General features: G+C 34.2%; 2 protein-coding genes and 1 long non-coding RNA gene across 12 annotated transcripts; 1 reads left to right on the top strand and 2 right to left on the bottom strand.

Annotated features, from left to right (window-relative positions):
- Positions 1–5,589: 5,589 nt before the first annotated feature.
- On the bottom strand, positions 5,590–10,299 carry LOC121243049. 2 transcript variants are annotated; one of them, XR_005936053.1, is made up of 5 exons: positions 10,160–10,299; positions 9,905–10,028; positions 6,978–7,134; positions 5,866–5,918; positions 5,590–5,721 (listed from the first exon to the last, which is right to left on the bottom strand). It is a non-coding gene; the product is annotated as an uncharacterized LOC121243049 (long non-coding RNA). The 2 variants fall into 2 exon arrangements; XR_005936054.1 differs by having other exon boundaries at positions 5,603–5,721; positions 5,881–5,918.
- Positions 10,300–10,411: 112 nt separating this feature from the next.
- LOC121243048 lies at positions 10,412–13,182 on the bottom strand. Of its 9 annotated transcripts, XR_005936048.1 has the most exons (4): positions 12,617–13,182; positions 12,231–12,396; positions 10,962–11,025; positions 10,419–10,861 (listed from the first exon to the last, which is right to left on the bottom strand). XR_005936048.1 is itself a non-coding variant. In XM_041141109.1 (3 exons), exons 1-3 carry the CDS (start codon positions 12,316–12,318, stop codon positions 10,721–10,723), a joined length of 336 nt encoding a protein of 111 aa, XP_040997043.1. In that variant the 5' UTR covers positions 12,319–12,522; the 3' UTR covers positions 10,419–10,720. The 9 variants fall into 9 exon arrangements, 1 of the variants encoding a protein (XP_040997043.1); XR_005936050.1 differs by lacking the exon at positions 10,962–11,025 and having other exon boundaries at positions 10,412–10,529; positions 12,188–12,396; XR_005936051.1 differs by lacking the exon at positions 10,962–11,025 and having other exon boundaries at positions 10,413–10,529.
- A 3,035-nt stretch (positions 13,183–16,217) lies between these two features.
- LOC121243560 (ras-related protein RABA6a) lies at positions 16,218–19,951 on the top strand. The gene is made up of 2 exons (XM_041141690.1): positions 16,218–16,811; positions 19,387–19,951. The coding sequence occupies exons 1-2, from the start codon at positions 16,594–16,596 to the stop codon at positions 19,832–19,834; spliced, it is 666 nt and encodes a 221-aa protein (XP_040997624.1). The 5' UTR covers positions 16,218–16,593; the 3' UTR covers positions 19,835–19,951.
- Positions 19,952–20,791: the final 840 nt, after the last annotated feature.

The following is a 20,791-nucleotide window of genomic DNA, read 5'->3' as shown; positions in this document are numbered from 1 at the left end:
GGGCTTATCCTCTACCCCTAAGCACCTTGTTGCAAGACTAGCAACTTCCTTTAACACCTCAATATTATTCTCATTGACAATGTGATCCTCAAGAATTTCAAGTAGACGATCCTATTTAACTGCAGAAACAAAGTACATTGCTAGATTTTTATAACTTTCAGGTTTTTATAACTTTGAGGATCACATTGTCATTACAACTCTCACACACAATATAATAAATAATTCAACTTCTATTCAGCTTTTTATAAAAATCTAGCAATGTACTTTGTTTCTGCAGTTAAAGAGGATCGTCTACTTCAAATTCTTAAGGATCACATTGTCAATGACAATAATATTGAGGTATTAAAGGAAGTTGCTAGTCTTGCAACAAGGTGCTTAAGGGTAAGAAATGAGGATAGGCCCACTATGACTGAAGTGGCCATGGAGCTAAAGGGATTGAGAAGTATTTAAAAACATCTATGGGGAAAGGATAATCAAACTAAAGAAGAGATGGTCTACTTGCTCAGTACACCCACCCACTCTTTCGGAATCGATTTGGGCATGAGTTCTACCAATGCAACTATTGGACAAGATAGCATAATTCGAAACCTTCTGTTGAAACCACTGGATGCATGATGGTCGATAATTAATTACTCCACCAATAGTTTTGCATAAGTTGGTTAGATCGATTGAATTTCTATATGCTTAATAATGTCATGTAATAATAATAATGTAGAGAACTATATGTTGTTCAAGTAAATTTTTTGCTCTCTTTACTTTGATACAGAGGTGGAGGTGCAGTTGAAACTATATATATAATGTCTATTGCTTTCGGTAATCTTATATAATACTAGAATAATATATGAATGCCCGTACTTGGGTAATGAATACTAAAATAATGAATACCCGTATTTGGGTCTCTCTTTTAATGGGTCATTGCAGTTAAAAAATACCAAGCAACACTAGTTGGATACACATTGTCTTTCACAAAAATAAAATAAAAAATAAAAAAGCCTTCAATGAGTGCTAGCATAAAAGATAGATACAAATTAGAAGACTAAGGTTGGAATCGTATTGAACAGAGATTCAAAGCAAAGATTTCATAATTACCTTATTAATGAAATCTAATTACACATATTCATCTAAAAAATTGAAATTTTTTATTGGTATAAATGTTGCAATGTCCATCAAGCTGCCTACAAACTAAGATTCATCTCAGCTATCTTTCTGGATATTAATTTTCTCTTGTTGCCTATGAGATTATTATTTCGAAACCTTAATTCCCAAGTACTAAAAGTTGTTGAATGGAGGTTTCGAAGTAACGTTGGGCAATATGTATTGCATGCATAGAAAGAGAGACAGAAGGAGGGGACAAAAGGTTGTGGAAAGACAGGGTGGCAGAAGGAAAAGGAGGATGTGACATAAAAGAGAGAAGATAGGACGTAAAGTACGCAAATGGTAGAGGATAAAGCAAAAGGACTGGACCACTTCCTAAGGGGCTTCTTCCAGACTTCAGCTTTGGCAATTTCTTTAACCTCACGATAGGGACTCCAGCAAGGGGATCTCCACCAAAAGATAAAGCTTAGATTTCCAATGTACAATGAGGACTAGAGATCATCAGATTCTGCAAACAATCATATTATAGTAGATCCTCCCCTCCTTAAATCTCATGGATGTAGGCTTTACGTCGAACCATATAAATTTGTGTGTTTGTCTCTTTATTTTCACTCCTCACTTAGAGCATTCTCATTGGATTGGCCAAATGCATCTTCAAATTTTAGATAATATCACATGAATTTACATTTACCTATTCCATTTAAATTCAATCCCCACATTGGATTATCCATTTACTCTCTATATAATAATAAAATATTATTACTTTAATAATTAATTAATTAATTTTATTTTTATCACATTTTGTAGTTCTACCAATTAAATCTTAATAATAATTATATTCTAATTAAATTAATATCAAAAAGTATTATTAAATGTTAATAATAATTACACTCTAATTAAATTAATATTAAAAAAGTATTATTATTATTAAATGTTAATAATAAGTATATTCTAATTAAATTAATATTAAAAAAAGTATTATTAAATGTTAATAATAATTATATTCTAATTAAATTAATATTAAAAAAAGTATTATTAAATGTTAATAATAATTACATTATAATTAAATTAAATGTTAGTTGTTAATTATATTCTAATTAATTTAATTTGTTTACTTGGAGTGAGAAACTAATATTTTAATGTTTGATGAAGTAATTGTAGTTGACTATATTTGGCCAATCACTGTAGTAGAAATCTAAATTATTTTGGAGATAGCCAATCCAATGTAGAGTCTTTTTAGTATAAATTATCTAAATTTTAGCCATCCTTTCATTTTGGTCAAGCCAATGAGGATGCTCTTACATGGATGAAAGCACAGACATCGCACGGCCACACTAAACTACCTCTGCGGGCTCCACACTACATAGATCGAAGCCAAGATCGACATAGCGGGTCAGAAATGACTCTTTCTCGACACCATTTTGGCGTTGACAAGAATAGTATTAACTCAAAAGCAATTTGCTTAGCACATCCCACAGCATGGCGTTGAGGTGGAATGGCTTTTGCATGGTATCCTCTCAATTGGATCAAGTAGGATGCCGAACGAGTGGAGCTGGAATCCAATATATACTTTCTTGGGACTTACCTTGCCCCATCATCCACATAAAAGGAACAAGCCTAGCCTCTTCAACAAAGCTTTACTTGGTAGGTGTTGCTTATTCAAAATATATAAGGAAAGAATATTATTAGCACCTTATCTATATATACAACATTAATAATATAGAAGATTTTTTCATAGAGAGAGGTGAAGTATTTATTGTCTTTCTATAGAGAAAACCTTATTTACAGACATCTTGACAAGCATTAATGGTACTTCTCTCCCCTTATTGTTAAACCATCATGGCCATTTTTTTAATCATCTTGTGATGTCACTGAGGAGTTTATCATTGCTACTGAAGTTCTAGAGAAGTGGATCGAGTAGTTCATTTTGTTCCTAAGTAAAGTTTATGGACCGCTGGATCTATTATATGGGCCTTTTACTTTGTGTTATTGGGTCTGTCTAATAGTGAGTCAATGACTCTCCAATAATATATGTCTACGAGACGGATTTCTCTTTTCTTGTAATTTCAAATATCCCACAGTTTTATTTCTTCTAATTGAGACGTTTTGAATGGCATTATCTACTATAAATTTTGTTGTTACCTTTCAAATTTTTGTTGTTACCTTTCGAAATTGGATCATGCATTTTGGCAACTTAATTGGAATTACATTTATTTAAATAAATTTATTAGACTTATGATGTAAAACAAATAATTTATGTATCCAATTATTAAATTGCACCTTAACCTATTTAATGATGAGAAATTAAAATGTTCATATATATAACATTTAGCAGGAGGCACGTTTGCCTTGTATTATTATTGTTGATGCGGTAAAAATTGCTCAACAGGCCGGAAGGGGAATAAGAGTCATTTCCGGCCACTTGGGCGACTTGGGCCTCGATCGGCGTTGTATAGAGCCCCTTGCGTGAACTTGTTTCTCGAGCTTAATAAATCCTAGGCAGAGGAGTTCCGAGGAGATCATGTGGTACTGAGTGAGTAACTCCAGAGCAAGTGAGGTGCTGTCCCGAGATGGTGGGGTGCCAAGCAGGTCATCTCCCGAGCAAGTGGAGGTGGAGGTTCCTGAGCAGAGGTGCAGAGCAGAGGAGGGATCACAAGCTAAACTTCATTTGTTTCCAGAGCTGAACTCTCGTGCGTGAACTTGTTTCCGAAGCTTAACAAATCTTGGGCAGATGAGTCCCGAGGAGATCATGAGGTCCCAAGTGGGTAACTCCAGAGCAAAGTGAGGTGATGCCTGAGCTGGTGGGGTGCCGAGTAGGTCATCCCCGAGCGGGTGTCTCCCGAGCAAAGTGAGAGTCTATCCCAAGATGCTTCCTGAGATGCTTCCCGAGCCGTGCTTCCCAAGCTTAGTAAGTCCTGGGCAGAAGAGGTGCCGAGCAAGTGGCTCCCTAGTAGGTGACTTTCAACCAGGTGGCTCCCAAGCAAGTGGTTCCCCAGCGGATGGCTCCCGAGCTGGTGGGCTGAGGAGGAATCCCGAGCCGAGGGAGGCTACGATGGAGACTCCCGAGGAACGTGAGGATTGGTCTCGAGTGAGTTGGCTACCAAGCAAGAGGGGCTGTGATGGAGAGTAGGTCTCGTGTGGTGCTCCCGAGCACTGTGCACGCATGGTGGGTGTGCATGGCACTGTACACTTAAGTCCATGCCGGCCTGTGTACTGCACCCTACTTCACGGCCATTATGCACCTTTAATTATTTGTCCAACTCAGAAGTGTAAGTGCCCAAGCAGTGTGCTTTTATGCGGTAGAGTGATTCGGGTGTAGGGGCGAGGAGTTTAGTCAGTCCCTAGCCTGGGCGAGAAAGATTTTATCTTTCCTCACCTGCTATCCACCCAGTTTTCATAAACGTAAAATGTGGGTGCAGGGGCGAGAAGTTCAATCAGTCCCTCGCCTGGGCGAGAAAGATTTTAACTTTCCTCGCCCGCTATCCGCCCATTTTTCATAAGCGTAAAATGTGGGTGTAAGGGTGAGGAGTTCAGTCAGTCCCTTACCTGGGTGAGAGATTATATTTCCTCGCCTGCTATCTGCCCATTTTTCATAAACGTAAAATGTGGGTGCAGGGGCAAGGAGTTCAGTCAGTCCTTCGCTTGGGTGAGAAAGATTTTATCTTTCCTCGCCCGTTATTCGCCCATTTTTCGTAAGAGTAAAATGTGGGTGCAAGGGCGAGAAGTTCAGTCAATCCCTCGCTTGGGCGAGAATGATTATCTTTCCTCGCCCGCTATCCACCCATTTTTCATAAATGTAAATGTTAAGAAAATTGAGAATACTCATCTGGGACTGGGAGTATGTTATCTGTTCATCCGATGATTTGTCCAGTGCGCAGAGAAATTGTCCTTGTCCTAGCTTCGATGAAAAAAGGATATCGTATCCCACAAACAGCGTCACTATTGAATCGCTTAGAAGAGAAAAGAAGAAACAATATCACCTAATAATTATGAAGAGCCCTAGATAGAGAAAAGGAAGACAGATCAGTTGCTCTAACACTGCAGGCCTAGCTAGGAAAAGAGGCTGAGCATTGAATGCCTTACCCAGCCATTGTTGATCCTATGTTGCTTCATATATTTATGATAGAAAAATAGATAGATAGAGAGAGAGAGAGAGAGAGAGAGAGAGGGAGAGAGATGGATGGATGGATGAAGAGAGAAAAATATTGTCCAACGCAATAATTAGTGAGAATATTAATAAATAGTTAGTTCATAGGAATCTGTTGGATCCAAACCTCATCAAAGCTTACCTGGAAAATAGAAATAGTTTGCATTTGCAATCAACTATAGTGTTCATATTCTAATCCACTGCACTTAACTCCATAAAAAAGTGACTTTATCTAGAGCTTTTTAAAGATAGAAATGACTGATTTAGATGCCATGGTTTTGGATTAGCTAGTGAGGGAAGCAAACAATCCAATGTTTTTCTTATTAAAAAAAGAAAATGATTTAAGCATTGGATTCCTAATATTGGGTCTGTTTGACATATGTAAGCATCCATATCAATAAAAGGTGTTACCTGGCACAGAGTCATAGAATATTCTTTCTGCAGAATTTGGGTATCTCAACAGATAAGCAGCTTGGCCCCTGTAAGCAAGAAGAAGACAGGGAAATAACACACAAGGCAATATGGATAAATAGTATGGATTATTTATAAGGAGCCTCTTGTAAAGCAAATACATGAATTTATTCTCCAAGGAAAAAATGATTTGATGTAGTGCAGAAATAAACCTGTATGGCACGTACAGAGAAGTGACCTAAATCAGCAAACATTGTTTCTGCACCTACAGCAACATAGGAACTCATTCAATGACAGGAGCAGAAACTAAGTGAAACTAGCCCAACAATAAAGGCACAATCATCAACTTGGCATGAAAGAAAAATCTAAGAAAATACAGAACATAATGCACAAAACCTCACAATATAAATCCCAAACTATTTAGGCAGCACCTCTGCCGCAATGACTCAACACAAGTCAAAAAGACATTCATTCCACTAGAGCATTTTCAGGACCAATAAGTCTGTATTTTATGTCAAAAGGTATTGTTTAAGTGAACCAACCACACGTACTCAGGGGCATAATTGCACACGGTTATAAATTATTTGAATTCTTGGCCAAACAATAACATTTGCCTCTACACAGTTTCAAATTTCATTTCCAAATTTTCATTTTATAAATTTTCAACTTTCCTTTTCAAGATATATTCTTTACAAGAAGGAAACAACTTTTGAGATGGATTTAAGCTCAAGCGTGCCTTGTTATCTCACTTTCATTTCCTATATACCGCTTTCAATTACATATTCATGGACCAGGTAGTCTAGAGTCTAGGTTTCACCAGTAAGAAATTGTTGAGCTTGAAATCAATGACTTGCAGCCTGCAGGTACAAGCATCTGTTCTTAACAGATACCCATATGCTACTTAGCATACTTCCATCAATTACTTCTGCAGAATAACATATTTATACCATCTGATGCAGAAAAACAAACAATATTTACAAGGTCTACTCTGAGTTTTGACTTAAAAGGAAATTTCCCATTTTGGGATGGCACTTCTCCAAGTAACTAAACACATATGGTGATCATTTATATTAGATTCCAGGAATCCATAAAAATACTGATATTGAAGTAAAGAAGCCAGATTGCACCAGAGAAAACTGGCGAAAGGAAATGAAACACCATGGCTAAATGAAGAAAGGAAACGATACATCAAAACAAGAAAGAGGCAATACCATTGTTCCGTTGTTGACAGCGACCATAAAATTAATAATGAAAGTGTCTGAAACTCTAAACATTCAAGGCTCTATAGAATAAGGACTCTAAAAGTTAAAGCTTTTTTACTCACCATAGATTTGGTTGAAGGAATTAATAGCCTCCCCAATCTAATTTACTACTGCTAAAATCATATCTCCTTCATTTGCTTCTTTGACTTCCACAACATGGGAATGGGATTTTCTTCAAAAAGCAGTAACGCACTAATGCAAAACCAAAAGAGCAAGTTGCTGCCATCAGAACGAACAACTTCTTCATTAACTTTTGGTATTAGCAATTTGATGCAACTGGTTTAAGGAACTAAGTTCTGTTATATAGTACTTACTACAACAAAATGGACGTAAAAATGTCAAACACTTATCAATGTAATTCAAAGGGCTGTGCATTTAATCCGAAGAACAGATGAACCCAATTAAAATGAATCGACCCGACCCGTATTTTATCGGCTTGCTATTTGATCGGATCTCTAACCCGACAAGAAGCGGATTTATGTTTTGGGTGTCAACCCATCCGACTATAAAAACATCATTATCTTCAAATCTCAAACCCTAGCCGCTCTTTTCAGATCTCAAACCCTGCGTGGGTCTTTCTCGCGTAAGCCCTCTGTCTCTCTCTCTCTCTCTCATCCACCGTTTGTCTTCCTTCCTTCCATACCTGTAAACATTGTTCCTCGCTAGTAAACAACTATTTTCGCGTTTTGAGAGAATGTGGCGTGCCTCGTTCACTTTAAAGGCTTGTTATTGAGTTTTTTATGCCTGGGATCGTGATCTAGGGTTTGATTTTGAGATTAGGATTCTGTTCTGTGGTTGTTTTTTATTCTGCTCACGGTGAAGTTAACGAAAATGGAGGCTTGTAGAGAAGGACTTCCGAATGAAATGGTATGTGGTTAATCTTTTTTGTTTGGTTTTCTCTGGCTTCACATTTAATTTGCATTTTCAGAATTTTCAGTTAAAACTTTTGTGGATTTTCCTTTCTTCTTCTGTTTCATCATTTGGATCTTGGACATTGTTCTCTGTTGGAGCGGGTTCATAATTTTTTCTCTAATTATGATAAGTTTTTCTGATTTCTACGTTGATTCGGAGTCAGTTTTTCTGGGTCTTTCTTGTATTGAATGACATGGGGTAACTTTTTTCTTATTCCCATTACAAATTTGGAGTTCTATTGGTGTTTTTGGTTCAAGTAGTCTTCAAGTTTCTGAATTTTTTGGGTTTTTTTCTCTGTATTTGAATATAATCTGTTGTAATTTTAGTTGTTTGGCTCATGAGGAAACAAAGGAAAAAATGAATTTTGACGTTGAGTAAAGAAATGAAATGGCTTCCTATTGTGGTTTTAATTGTTTGGCTCTTGAGAAAATGAAGGAAAAAATAAATTCTGACGTTGAGTAAAGAAAAAATCTATTGCTGAGTATGAACTCTTTTGTTGTGCAGGACTGATACATGTTGCTAAGCAAGTGATTTTGGACAATTTGGAGGCTAATCCTGAAAAATACTGTTGTGTTGAAAACAATGTTAGATCTTTAAAGGATTTTTTTCTTGTGTCTAGTCCAGATTTAAAGGATCTTTAGTGGGTCTAGTATGGTTATTTGAGTCCAGTATTTATCAAACTCAATCCAATATTTAGTGGGTCTGTATTTGTTTGGTTTCCGAAAAAGTGTGAAGGGAAAGGAAGTGGTAATGTCGGTATTTTTCTTGTTCTTAATATTTTTCTTTGTTTTATTCTAATCTCAGCATTTCTGTAGAGATCAGCATGATAGAAATTGTCGATAAGATTGAAAATTGAAGTTTGATTTGGGGGAAAAATAAATTGGTATTCAATTAAAAAATGGAAGCTGGTTCTTCTGCCTTTTGAAGAAGAAAGCAAGATTTTCAATTTTATTTAAAAAAAAAAAAAAAAAAAAAAAAAAGGGTCATGCGGGTTCGATCCGATTCTATTTTGGTCGGGTCGGGTCGGACCGGTTTGGCACCATAAATATTTTTTCTCGGATCGGGTCCGGCACAAAACCGACTATATCACGTCGGGTTGCAGGCCTAGTAATTCACACTCCAAACATTAAATCAACTAGGAAGTTCCAAAGGAAATGGCCTACGGGATTTCAATACATTACCTGTTCATCCTGCCCATGGAGAATTCTTGACACCGACTTAATATATAATGTGGAACATAATGACTAATTAAATAAATCAAGTACCCCAAAATAATTGGCTTAAATTAATGGGTGTCATCTTTATCCCGGATTGTTAAATGATAATGGCAAAGCATTCATCATGTCAAGCCCAGCTGCATGATGGATGTTGTCATCATAGCACTCTGTTTGCAAACAGAATACATGGGTTAAAGACAAGAAGTTCTTCTATGAGGACATATGGTATGGTAATGGGCCCTAAAAATCTAGTAACTCATTATATATCACTCGTGTATATATATATATATATATATATATATATATATATCTACATAGTTATTGCTCGCTAGTGTTGGCGCTAGAATTTGGTATTATTTGATTAAAAACGATTATTTGTAGGATAAATGTGGGAAAGTTGTTGTTGGCTGTTATGTCAGTTGTGTCAAGTTCCTTGTTTGTTTCCATCATGAGCTTGTTACTTGAGAATAAAAGAGATCTAAGTGATGGATGTCAACGAGTAGTTTTGCATATATCATGCATGCTTGTAATCTTATTATGAGAATTGACATCAAGTACAATAATAGCAAAGCAAAAATAGAATGGCAAAGTACACCCTTCAACTCATGAGAAAAAATAGAGTAAAATAACAAAAAAAATAGAGAGTAAAATAACAGAATGGCAAAGTACACCCTTCAACTCATGGAAATTTTGAGAAAAAACAGAGTACAAAAAAGAAATAGAGTACAATTGTTCTGGATATGCCTCAAGATGACGAGAGTTGAAGCAGTATGTTCAGAAAAAATAAAAGCCCTTCAGGAAATGTATGCCAACACATGCATGAGAGAGAGAGAGAGAGAGAGAGACCTGATGGCCATTACCAGCAGTTGTGCAAGCTGTAGAAGATTCTTTATCAGTGCCTCCTAAAGATAAGCATTTTCCCCAACTTTCTCTATTTGAGCTTGTATATGAGCAACATTCTTCATTCCGGCCATTAGTCTTATCCTACAAAATCATAACTGCAAAGTTCCAGAGAAACGATAAGGAAATGATAAAACCCAAAATCAACAGTCAGACTCCTTTTCTGCTTCATGTCATGTTTTATGGTCTCACCACAAACATTGCTTAGTATTTACCAGAACGTATATTTGCTTAGTATTTTTTTCAAAAGTTCATGAAGAAAGCTTTAATTGATGCAGCTAGCTTCTGTTTTAAATTCTCACCACAAACATTGCAATTTGAGCTGCAGACCCCAAAGCAACACCTAAAGTTATATCTTGCATCTAAGCCCAAAAGATTTCACTAATTAGATTAACAACCTTGTTGTTATTTCAAAATAAAATGGCACACAGGAAAATTAAAGCCAATTCCAATATATATAGTACTCACTAACTTGTTCTTGAAAGCAAATATGATTGCTCCTGCATGTTCCGCTACATTTCCCACAATTGGTAGCAATATTATGCTGAGGAAGCTAACAGACAAACCCCAAGAATCTGATGCATCCTGAAAGAGATTAATGGAATAATAATGAGTACCATGGTAAACAAATGCCATGTATATTGGTGCTTCTCCAAATGCCATGTCGAGTGTACAATTCAATTAATGTTATCCATACTATCAAATAGTTTTCAACCACACCAGAAAGAATGAAAATTAAATGTTTTTTACTTGCCTCAATTGTAGCCATGACGTACTCAGACAACAAAGCTATGATTTAGGTCATCCCCTAGTAGGGAAGCACCTAAATGCTTAAATCCTTCCATGCACTGCAACATGATTACTGCTTTCCATATTCCAATTCTTACTTGATCGTAGGAGATTCGGGTGTGAATGTACTGATGCTCAAGGCATAAAGATATCCATATTCCATAGATAACAGTTACAAAAAAATCAGAAGAAAAGATGGACTTCATCAAGTTTTATGAAGCTCACTACTTTAAACACAAGCCATTTAGAAGTCATGCTCAAACTGATTTGCACTAACCAGAGGTTGATGAATCTACCACAATTTTTCTATATGAGTTCAGAATTGGTTTAATGAAGCATATATAGAACGAGAAGTTCTTCACCAATTGTATCACTCTTGATGAGATAATAGCAGTACAATAGGTAATAAAAGTATACTTAATGGGTAATATATCCATACATATGGAGTGCAAGGTGATATGGTCGTAGACATTTTTCAGACCTCATGATTGGTTGAGCTGAAATAATAGCATAGGTCTACATATCAAGGAATTTGACAAGCAAAAGGATATATCATTAGAATGGAATAACTTCCTCCAATATATCTTTAGCTATATCAAATTGTTCGAAACTGCAAGTGTCATCCCCAAACATGCTAGAGGATCTGATTCTTAATTCCTCAAGTACTTGAGCAATAAATACTTAGAAGTGGAAGTAGAAGAAATATATGTATGTATTTTGCTTTCCTTTATTGCAACCAATACTTAAGAATGCACAAAAAGAAGTACATATCAATCAAAACTTAAAACTATTACATCAATGAGAAAATATTGAGTGACCAAGTGTTGAAATTACTCCATGTGTCATCCAAAGAGAGATCAACTAACCATGTACTGGAGAAGTAAAGTAGCATTAGTATATTCTTTATGAACTAAAACAAGAATAACTTGATTCATGAAGAGTATACAGAAATTAGCTCAACCCCATCACCAGTCACTTTCTCAAGTTAGTCTTCTTCTTCAAATCCTATAATTTTGATAGGGATCTAAATCCCTATCTAGCTTCCCGTTTGAATTTTCTTAACAACATCAAATGCTCATAAATATTGTAAAAGCCACTAAATTTTATGTATTTTATCTCCCACGTCAAACCTTAAGAATGTTAGAAGATCTCATGAATTCTGCAAGTAAATCACCAAGAAAGAGTGATTAACAATTTCACAACAAAATGAATACATTTTAATATTTGACAGGAAGTAGTGTAAGTTTGATAACTATCAAAAAATCATATAGTCTAATTAACCTATATATTTGCACTCCGATTTATAAGAAGCAAAATCTTCGTCAAAATACATGAGCTCTCTGTTACAATGAACCAATATTCGAACTCCCAACATTTTAAATCACAAAAGGTCAGGTTTCATGAGTTATTGAATAAAAGCATTGGGAAAATAACTTGGAAGTACTGAACAATACCCTTCAACGCCATTAACATAATTGCAATTCACTCGAACTTCACCTTCATTCCTAGTAAGAACTTGAACATTTCCAAGCTTTGTCATAGACACCAAAAATTGGTTCTCAAACAAGAAGGGTTGAGATGCCATTGCTTCTACAAAAGGAGCAGTTCTTGGATCTCGATGGATGATTGACAAATTAGGGATTTCATGCAAAAGTCCATCAATCTGTGGTGTGCAAATTAAAAAAATCGCCCAAACATTACTAATATCTAATACCCACAGCAACACTTACACAAAATGCATCATATAAAAAAGCAATTTCATGCAAAAAATGACATGCTTTCAGATTCAAACATCTTGAAATAAGTCTACAAAAAAAGACCAATTTTTATAAAGCAACGACCGCGGATGAAGGTGGAGAGAGAGAAATTAGTTGCAGATATACCTGTGTTAACGGAAGGATTTCACTTCAAGAGTATCGGTCGATTATGCTCGCCCTCCGATACTTGAAAATCTCACAAAAAATCACTCGGAGATTTGTTGAAGGAGGCACAAATTTTGTATGGGGAGGAAACCACGTCCCTGGCCCATGCAAAAGCTTTGGGACGTAGTCGATAATGGAGATGAAACCGTGTGTATGAAGTGGGAGGATTTAATTGCAGGTACCCGAATTGGGGAAGAAGGTCGAAGTGGAGAAGGGGGTATTGTGACGAAGACTGGGTAAGGCTCACCATGCGCGCGCGCGGGGGTGTGGAATCAAATGTTTAGTGTGTTTCGGCACCCCAGACTCAATCCCGTCGATTTTATCCCGTTGCGACTAATTTTTCCAACTTCCGTTGATTTTTCTCGCCGTTAAAAGGCATTAAATCGATGTAAATACAAAAGTTTGGACACCACCGCGTTTAAATTGTACAAAGGCCATGACGATTTTATTTTAGCTGCAAAAGATTACTTATTGTGGCAATTTTATTTGCAGCGAATTTAAAATTGCCGTAAAAGTCCTTTTTTTCTTATAATGAGTCATTCCCGATCCACTAGGGTGACTTAGGCCTCGATCGGCGTTGTATGGAGCCCTCGACAATGTTCTGGTGCGATTGTACGGCTGCGGTGCGTACGTCCATGTTAGTGAATGGAAAATAAGTGCAGAGAAAGTAAAGAGAGATGACACCAACATTTACGTAGTTCGGCTCCATGCCTACGTCTACGGGGGTTTGGGGAGGAGAAATCCACTATAATATTCTTGTTTACAGAGAAAATTACATGATCAGAGGGAATTACAACCCCATCAAACAGTGTGCATCTTCCTCATACCTTCTCTTCTGATATTTCCATCTTATCCGAAACGAAGAAGCATGATTTCTCTGCAACACGCTGGATTTCACTGCAGGTCCCAATTCTTTCAGTATCTATCTCCCAAATTTCTCAGCAATTTATTTAATTTGTTTTGAATTTTTAATCATCTAAAAATTCTTTGTGATATTTGGGAGTGGTTGCTGGCGAGATTTGGGGAATCGTAAGAGAGATTGGTGTCGATTTGGAGAATTGAAAAGGGTCGACAGAGGCGAAATAGAGAGTGCAGGAGGGAGAGCAGAGGAAAGAGAATACGAGACAAAAGAGAAAAGATTGAAAAAGGAAAAAAAAAGGGGGCAAAACCGTAATACGACCGGATATAGAAGGACAGACATGGAAGATAGAAATGTCAAATAAAGGCACTGTTCATTCATGTTCGATAGCCTCTTTTAAGTATAAAGAGATATATATATATATATATATTTATATATAGGCGGATTTTGAAATCTTATGGGGTGTAGGAAGTCCATTCATAATTAGGTGGGTTCAAATGGGGTAGTACATCCTTATTATGTATCTCATCTTCTGTCAACCATGATTTATTTTCCATCCAACTATATAAAAAATTTCATGAAAAATCTGTTTCTTAGGATTACAAAGATTGATTAATATCTCAACTAACAATGGGACTCCTTTTTTGGAGAGTAATTATGAGACTACAATGTGTCAACTATAAAAGTAGATTAATATCTCATCTATTTGCTAGATCATAAAGCTATCTTGGGATAGTTCTTAATCATATATATATATATATATATATATATATATATATATACACACACTCTTAATTGATTTTCAAGTTCTTACCTTCACACACAAGTTGCATACCAACCACCTGTTTTTAGACTAGTAAGAAATGCAACTTACAAAGCTTGTAATTTGGTATGTCATGCCAAATTGTTCCCGTGTATGTGTGTGTATATATATATATATATATATATTATATCACTACAAGAAAATTGAGTATTTTTAATGAATTATTTGCAACGAAATTGATTATTTATGACAAGAATATACTCATTTTGACACAAAATAGTTAGTTTAAAAAAAAATAATTGACAGCTAATAAGTAATTTTCTTATAGTATAAGCATAAGATCAAATCTCAATAAAAAGGACCAATCAAATCAATTTTATAATCTCATGAACTTCGATGAATTTATTATTTGTATTTCTTTGGCTGGAAGACTATATGCTTTATTCTTTTTATTTTTATTTTTAGGTAAGTATTGAAAGGGTAGCCTTCATTCGATTTGTTCCTAACAATATGGCTTTACTTGGAGTATTTATTTCGTGGCCATATCAGCATGCATGCTTTGGTTAAAAAAGAAAAAAAAAAAAAAAAAAAAAACTTATGCATGCTGCAATAATTAGGACCAGGTCCACCAAGAAAAGGTCATGATCGATCCAAAGGATCTATCTTTTATTAATTAATTTTTGGGGGAGTTTTACCAATTTCGTGAAAGATATTCGTGTGCTTTACATCAGCCCAAAATAGCTAGCCTAGCTAGCACTCCTTCGGTTTTAACTATGAGAAATTCTACGCGAAAGTTTTACATTAAATAGTATATAATTTATTATTTTTGATATTTTATCTTAATATTTAAATATGTATGTGGTTAAATAGAAAGGTAAAAATAATAAATCATATATTAGTTAGGTGAAAGTATGTCATGTCAAGTTTCATCCTAGTATTTCTTTTTAACTATATATTATACGAAAAATGATATTTACAATTTCAAGATATACAAGTATCAAGTACTTCCTTTGAAGAAAATAGGTAAATATGAGATCTACATGAAAAGATTATTCTTTTAATGATAGATCTCACTTTTTTTTCAAAATGAGTGTATAAGACTTACAGGCTCTAGACTGTATCTAACATTGCTTGTATTATATACCAATTAGAATGAACGGTGAGAACCTACATTGTTTTCAAGAAAGATGTGGAGTTATCAATAAAGTATTATAATATAAATCCAACAATATTTATTTTTAACCCAAATTTAAGGACTTAAGATGAGATTTAGGGTTGGTTTGGATACAAATACTATCTCACCTCATTTCATCTGATTTCATTTTATCTTATAATTTTTTTAAATTTTCACATAAAATATAATAAACAATTCTATTTTTTTCAAATTTTAAAATAATAATAATATTAAAAAATAATATTTTATTCATCTCATCTCATAAACACATGATAAGGTTGATTGCAGTTTATTTTTCTATTAATTTATTATTATTTTTTTTTAAAATGGAAAGCTGTTTAATTATTTGACTTTTAGATCAATATTAATTACTTATTATAAGATTTATTTTATATCTCTATCTCTTTTATTTAATTCTTATAATTCAAATCAAACCGTAGTAGTTTTTTATCTACCTAAAAATGTCCAAGTTTTCCTAATGGAAAGGGAATCTAAACGACTAACATACGGTTACAACTAAAACATTTAAAATTGAAAGAGGAGAGAGTTTGGAATGATTATCTCTGACCACTAATACACAAGCTTTAAGCAACAAAAAAACTTTGCTTTGGAACAAGCTAATCATCGGTTAGAATGAGGAGAGGAATGTCCAATCAGGTTTTGCCACATCAGGATTTGAAAATTAAGATACTCCATTAAAGGTCTTTAGAAGAACAGTTGGAGTAATATAAGTGGGCTTTGCTTTTTTAAGTTAATTGGGGATAAGATTATCCCAAGATCAAGTTTAGCTGGATTTGGCTTATTTGTTAGAGACACCCACATATCTTGACAGCATCAGAAAACAGCCATGATGTCGTTTCTCAATGTTTTCACATGTAAATACTCAGTACCCTCCAAAAACAATGCCAAAGAAACTGCTATAAAGTACCTGATTTGATATATATATGACCATGGCTGCTTCCTCATCACCATGACTCAAACATTTTCTGTTTTCTTTGTATTTTCTTCATCTTGATCTTCTTCAAGAAAGAACTGATCTTTCCTGGAAGTTTGTTCATAATTTCTTGGGCTGGAGAGATTGATCAGAGCAAAGGAAGAAGAAGAACTTAAGATCATCATCATCATCATCATCCATCATCTCCATGGCTGATTCATTTGATGAAGAGTGTGATTATCTGTTTAAAGCTGTTCTTACTGGAGATTCTGGTGTTGGGAAATCAAACCTTCTCTCAAGATTTGCAAAAGATGAATTCAGGTTAGATTCAAAGCCCACAATAGGTGTGGAATTTGCTTACAGGAATATAAAGGTTGGAGACAAGCTGATCAAGGCTCAGATATGGGATACTGCTGGCCAAGAAAGGTTAGTAATTCATTTCTTTAATTTCTTCTTGCTTTTTATAATTTTCTCTGTAATCCATTGTTTAGACCTGGGTTTTTATCATCTTTTCCGAAACCATACTTTCATCCATATTTATATATATATATATATATATATATATATATATATGATCAAACAAATAGATATAACAATTATATATTCTATAAAATTGAATTATATCCGTGTTTTTTTTTTTTTTTTTTTTTTCCTTTTGGGTTCGTCGTGGTTTCAACAGAAACTCAGGAAAGTTGCTTGTAAAGGTAGGTTTCCGAGGGGGTCCCATGTCTAAACTCGTTATCTTAGCCTTGACGAAACAAACGTTCAATTAGGAAGACCTTTCTCCTTTTGATTTTTTTTTTCCCCTCTTATCTCGATTTCGAACTTATCCATATAAACTGTTTTATTTCAAATAAATAAATAAAAATTAAGTAAAAAAATTTACTAGAAATTCTAAGATCAAATATAAACCTAGAATAATGCATCTTCTACTGTAGAGTTTATTAGATGTGGTTAACACATCTAATAAATTCTATTTTATCATTTGAGTGACGTGTATAGTATACTCTTTACACCAATTTAAAAATTGAATAACTCAGTTTATAATAAACAATTAAATAGTTTTAGAGTATGTAAGGCCAACGTAATATTCTTTAAAAAGTACATAAATGTGGGATGGAATAAATCTATTTTTTAGTAGTGGGTCTCATTTTTCTCAAAAAGAATGTACTATTACAATAGATTTGTAGGAGGCTTATGTTGAGGAATAATCTTATATTGCATGTGAATAAGGTCTTATGTATGTTTGTAAAGAATAAGCAATCATTTCTTGTCAAATCAATTTTATAAGATCAGTTAAGCCTAAGAATTTCTTCATGATATCAGAGTCTACTATAGGACGAATGAAAGCTCACATTACTTATCCCGTGATAATGATCAGAAAAAAATACTGATCTACATGTGAGGGAGGGTGTTGAGAAATAATCTCATATTCCATGTAGACAAGATCTTGAATATGCTTATAAGGAATGAGCAATCATCTCTTATAAAACTAATTTTATGAGATGAGTTAATCTATAAATTTCTTCAACTTACACATTTTAAAATTGCATTTATTATACTGTAACTATCTCTTTAAATTAAAAAAAATAAAAATAAAAATAAAATAACTATATAAAGTTTAGACCCGAACTATTAATAATAGATAAAAGTATAAGTAGAATAGGCAGGTGCAGATCCGTGATGCAAAAGTATTCCTTGATATCATCATGAAAATAAAAGCCGAAGATGAAGAAAATGTATAAATCCAACTGAGGCGGGACCCAGAAACCGAAAAGAAAGTTTGTACAAATTCATAATTCATAAAGGCTTTTTTCACACCCGAAATAGTTGAAAGAAAAAGAAATGAGACACCACCAAATCGATCCCAACCTGTGAATTTGTGACACCATTATTATTCTACTCTTTCTACCCTTTTTTTTTTGGTCATTGGTGGGTTAGGAAGATGATCTTTTCATTGCACGGCAATCAAGGAGTCGTGACATGTTTGTCATCTCCCATGCGGACTGCCATTCTTCTCCACCTGGAGGAGCTTTTGAGAATTACATTTGGCATCATACTTGTCCTCTCCGTCACAATTACTTATTTTAAAAAATAATATTATTATGTCGCCTTATTTTATTTTTTTATTTTAATTATTTATATATATATTTTTTAATTATTTTTTACTGATTGGTTAAGAAAATGATTATTTTAAAAAATAATATTATTATGTCGTCTTACATGTAGATACGTCCTGCAGTTAAAGCTGGACAGCACACAAGCACTTCCCTATTATAAATGAAATAGCATTATTATATGGATTAGTTGTAAAATGAGGGCAAAACTATGAAGGTAAACGCTTTAATAATCTGATAAAATATGATATATTTTAAACTGATAATTATAGTGGGATCTATCATCATTTTAAAAAAAAAATTAAAATTTAATGGTGTGTTGAGTATATAAAAACTAGCTAAGACTTATAAATAGATATTATCTTTATTATTTATATCTTTAAGAGTATAGTCTTGTTGTTAATTACTAAGTTTAGGAAATTCTTTTTAAAAGATAAAATCAACTATCAATATTAATGTAATTCGTCATTTCTATTTTGTTGGTATTGATATTCAAATATTAAAAAGAGTGCGTGTCATAATTTGTTATAGTTTAAGAATGTAATGCATGTGGCAAAATGAATTAATATGACATCACGTAAAATTATCATTTATCTCATAAGTGTAAACTATAGAAATGAGTAGATTTTATTATTCAATTTATGAAAAAAATTTCTCATCAGCCACAATTCACTATCCCACACTCCACATATTATGAAAAACACCTCCAAATGATCTTATGAAAAAAAAAAGTTGCACGTGTAGAGTGCGGGAGTAAATAGTGGCTGATGATTACAATTTCTCTTAATTTATATGTCTTAACAATATTTATGATATCATGTTAAACTGTCACTTGGTCCGGAATTTTTTTTCTCATTGGTTCAAAATAATCTTATTTGTGATAGGTTTAGAGCCATTACCAGTTCATACTACCGAGGAGCACTAGGTGCGATGTTAATCTACGACATAACAAGGCGAGCAACATTCGAAAATGTGAAGAAATGGTTGCAGGAGCTAAGACAATTTGGGAGTGGAGACATGGTGGTTGTTCTTGTTGGTAACAAAACTGATCTGGGTCACTCCAGAGAGGTGAGTGAGGAAGAAGGAAACAGTGTTGCCGAGGCAGAAGGTTTGTGTTTCATGGAAACATCTGCATTGGAGAAGGTGAATGTGGAGGAAGCATTCATGCATATGATTACCAAAATCCATGAAATCACAAGCCAAAAAAGCTTGGAAGCCAAAACAAATGGATCAGTCCCAAGCAGTACTACTCTTTGTAGTGGAGAAAAGATAATCACTATTGATCATGAAGTCACAGCCACCAAGCAATCAACTACTTGTTGCATAAAGTAGATTGCTGATTACAAAGATCACTTGGAGTTTTTATCATCTCTAGTTGCTATTGTTATTTGGGTTTTTTTTTTTTTTTTTTCTTTTTGGTTATGAGCAAATATCAGGATTTTACCACAACATTAGATGGACTGATCAATCCGGAGAGAATGTAAGTAATGAGAGAAGCTTAATTCATTGACAACAGAAAGAGGAATTATCGTTTTTTTTTTTCAATAAAATTTATTGAATCTAACCCACATATGGGAAAGGAGTTAGAGAAGAAAAAAGAACCCAACCATTAGCCTTTAAGGCACTATTGGATGTTAAATTGAGTTGAGTTCTTTATGAATAGTAATGAGTTGAAATGGTAGAGTGAGTTTTGTAGGAGGCCATTCAAAATGAGTTTAGATTTGTTTGGAAGTTAATATAAGTTTAGATGTATTTATGGGATGTTGAAAAAAGTTGTAGGTCTCATGTGTAAAGAGGTGTTGAGTTGAGAAAAGTTGTGGGTACCACGTATAAAGAGGTTTTGAGTTAAGATGAATTTAGTGATTTGAGAGTTAGGTGTTTGGATATTAGACTCAGCTTAAAATTAGACTAAATTTGATCTCTGAAACTATCCAAGTACCCCTGTAATGTAGTGGAAATATTTACCTATTCACTCAACAAATTGGTTAGTTGTTAAGCATGCAATTAATTTAATAATTAATCAATAACATAAAATAAATAAATTGCATAACACTAAGATTGGTATCGAAGGGAAACCCTTTAAAGAACTCTTTAAAGGTAAAACCCTACGGGGCAGCCAAACCAAGGAAAGTCAATCTTATTATTTGAAAATCAATTACAAATACTCATCAATTATAAAGCCTTTGTAACTTGACTCTCTTACTTGCCCAGACAAACGACCCATTTGTCTTCTACCGCGGTAGTAACCAGAACCTTTGGTGATTTTCAAATATTGTCTTTCCTCCTAGA

Source organism: Juglans microcarpa x Juglans regia, chromosome 8D, assembly GCF_004785595.1.
Source record: "Juglans microcarpa x Juglans regia isolate MS1-56 chromosome 8D, Jm3101_v1.0, whole genome shotgun sequence".
NCBI classification, from domain to species: Eukaryota; Viridiplantae; Streptophyta; class Magnoliopsida; order Fagales; family Juglandaceae; genus Juglans; species Juglans microcarpa x Juglans regia.
Note: the sequence above shows the minus strand (reverse complement) of the source record. Positions and strands in the feature narration are given on the sequence as shown.

Bases quoted from the DNA above. Each gene is read 5' to 3' on its own strand.
- LOC121243048 (XM_041141109.1), bottom strand. From the start codon at position 12,318: ATGGCATCTCAACCCTTCTTGTTTGAGAACCAATTTTTGGTGTCTATG. The intron at 11,026-12,187 runs GTATTGTTCAGT...AAATTGTGGTAG, and splicing joins TATGTTAATGGCGTTGAAGG to ATTCATCAACCTCTGGTTAG. The intron at 10,862-10,961 runs GTAGTGAGCTTC...CTTGAGCATCAG, and splicing joins CTAAATGGCTTGTGTTTAAA to TACATTCACACCCGAATCTC.
- LOC121243560 (XM_041141690.1), top strand. From the start codon at position 16,594: ATGGCTGATTCATTTGATGAAGAGTGTGATTATCTGTTTAAAGCTGTT. The intron at 16,812-19,386 runs GTTAGTAATTCA...TATTTGTGATAG, and splicing joins GATACTGCTGGCCAAGAAAG to GTTTAGAGCCATTACCAGTT.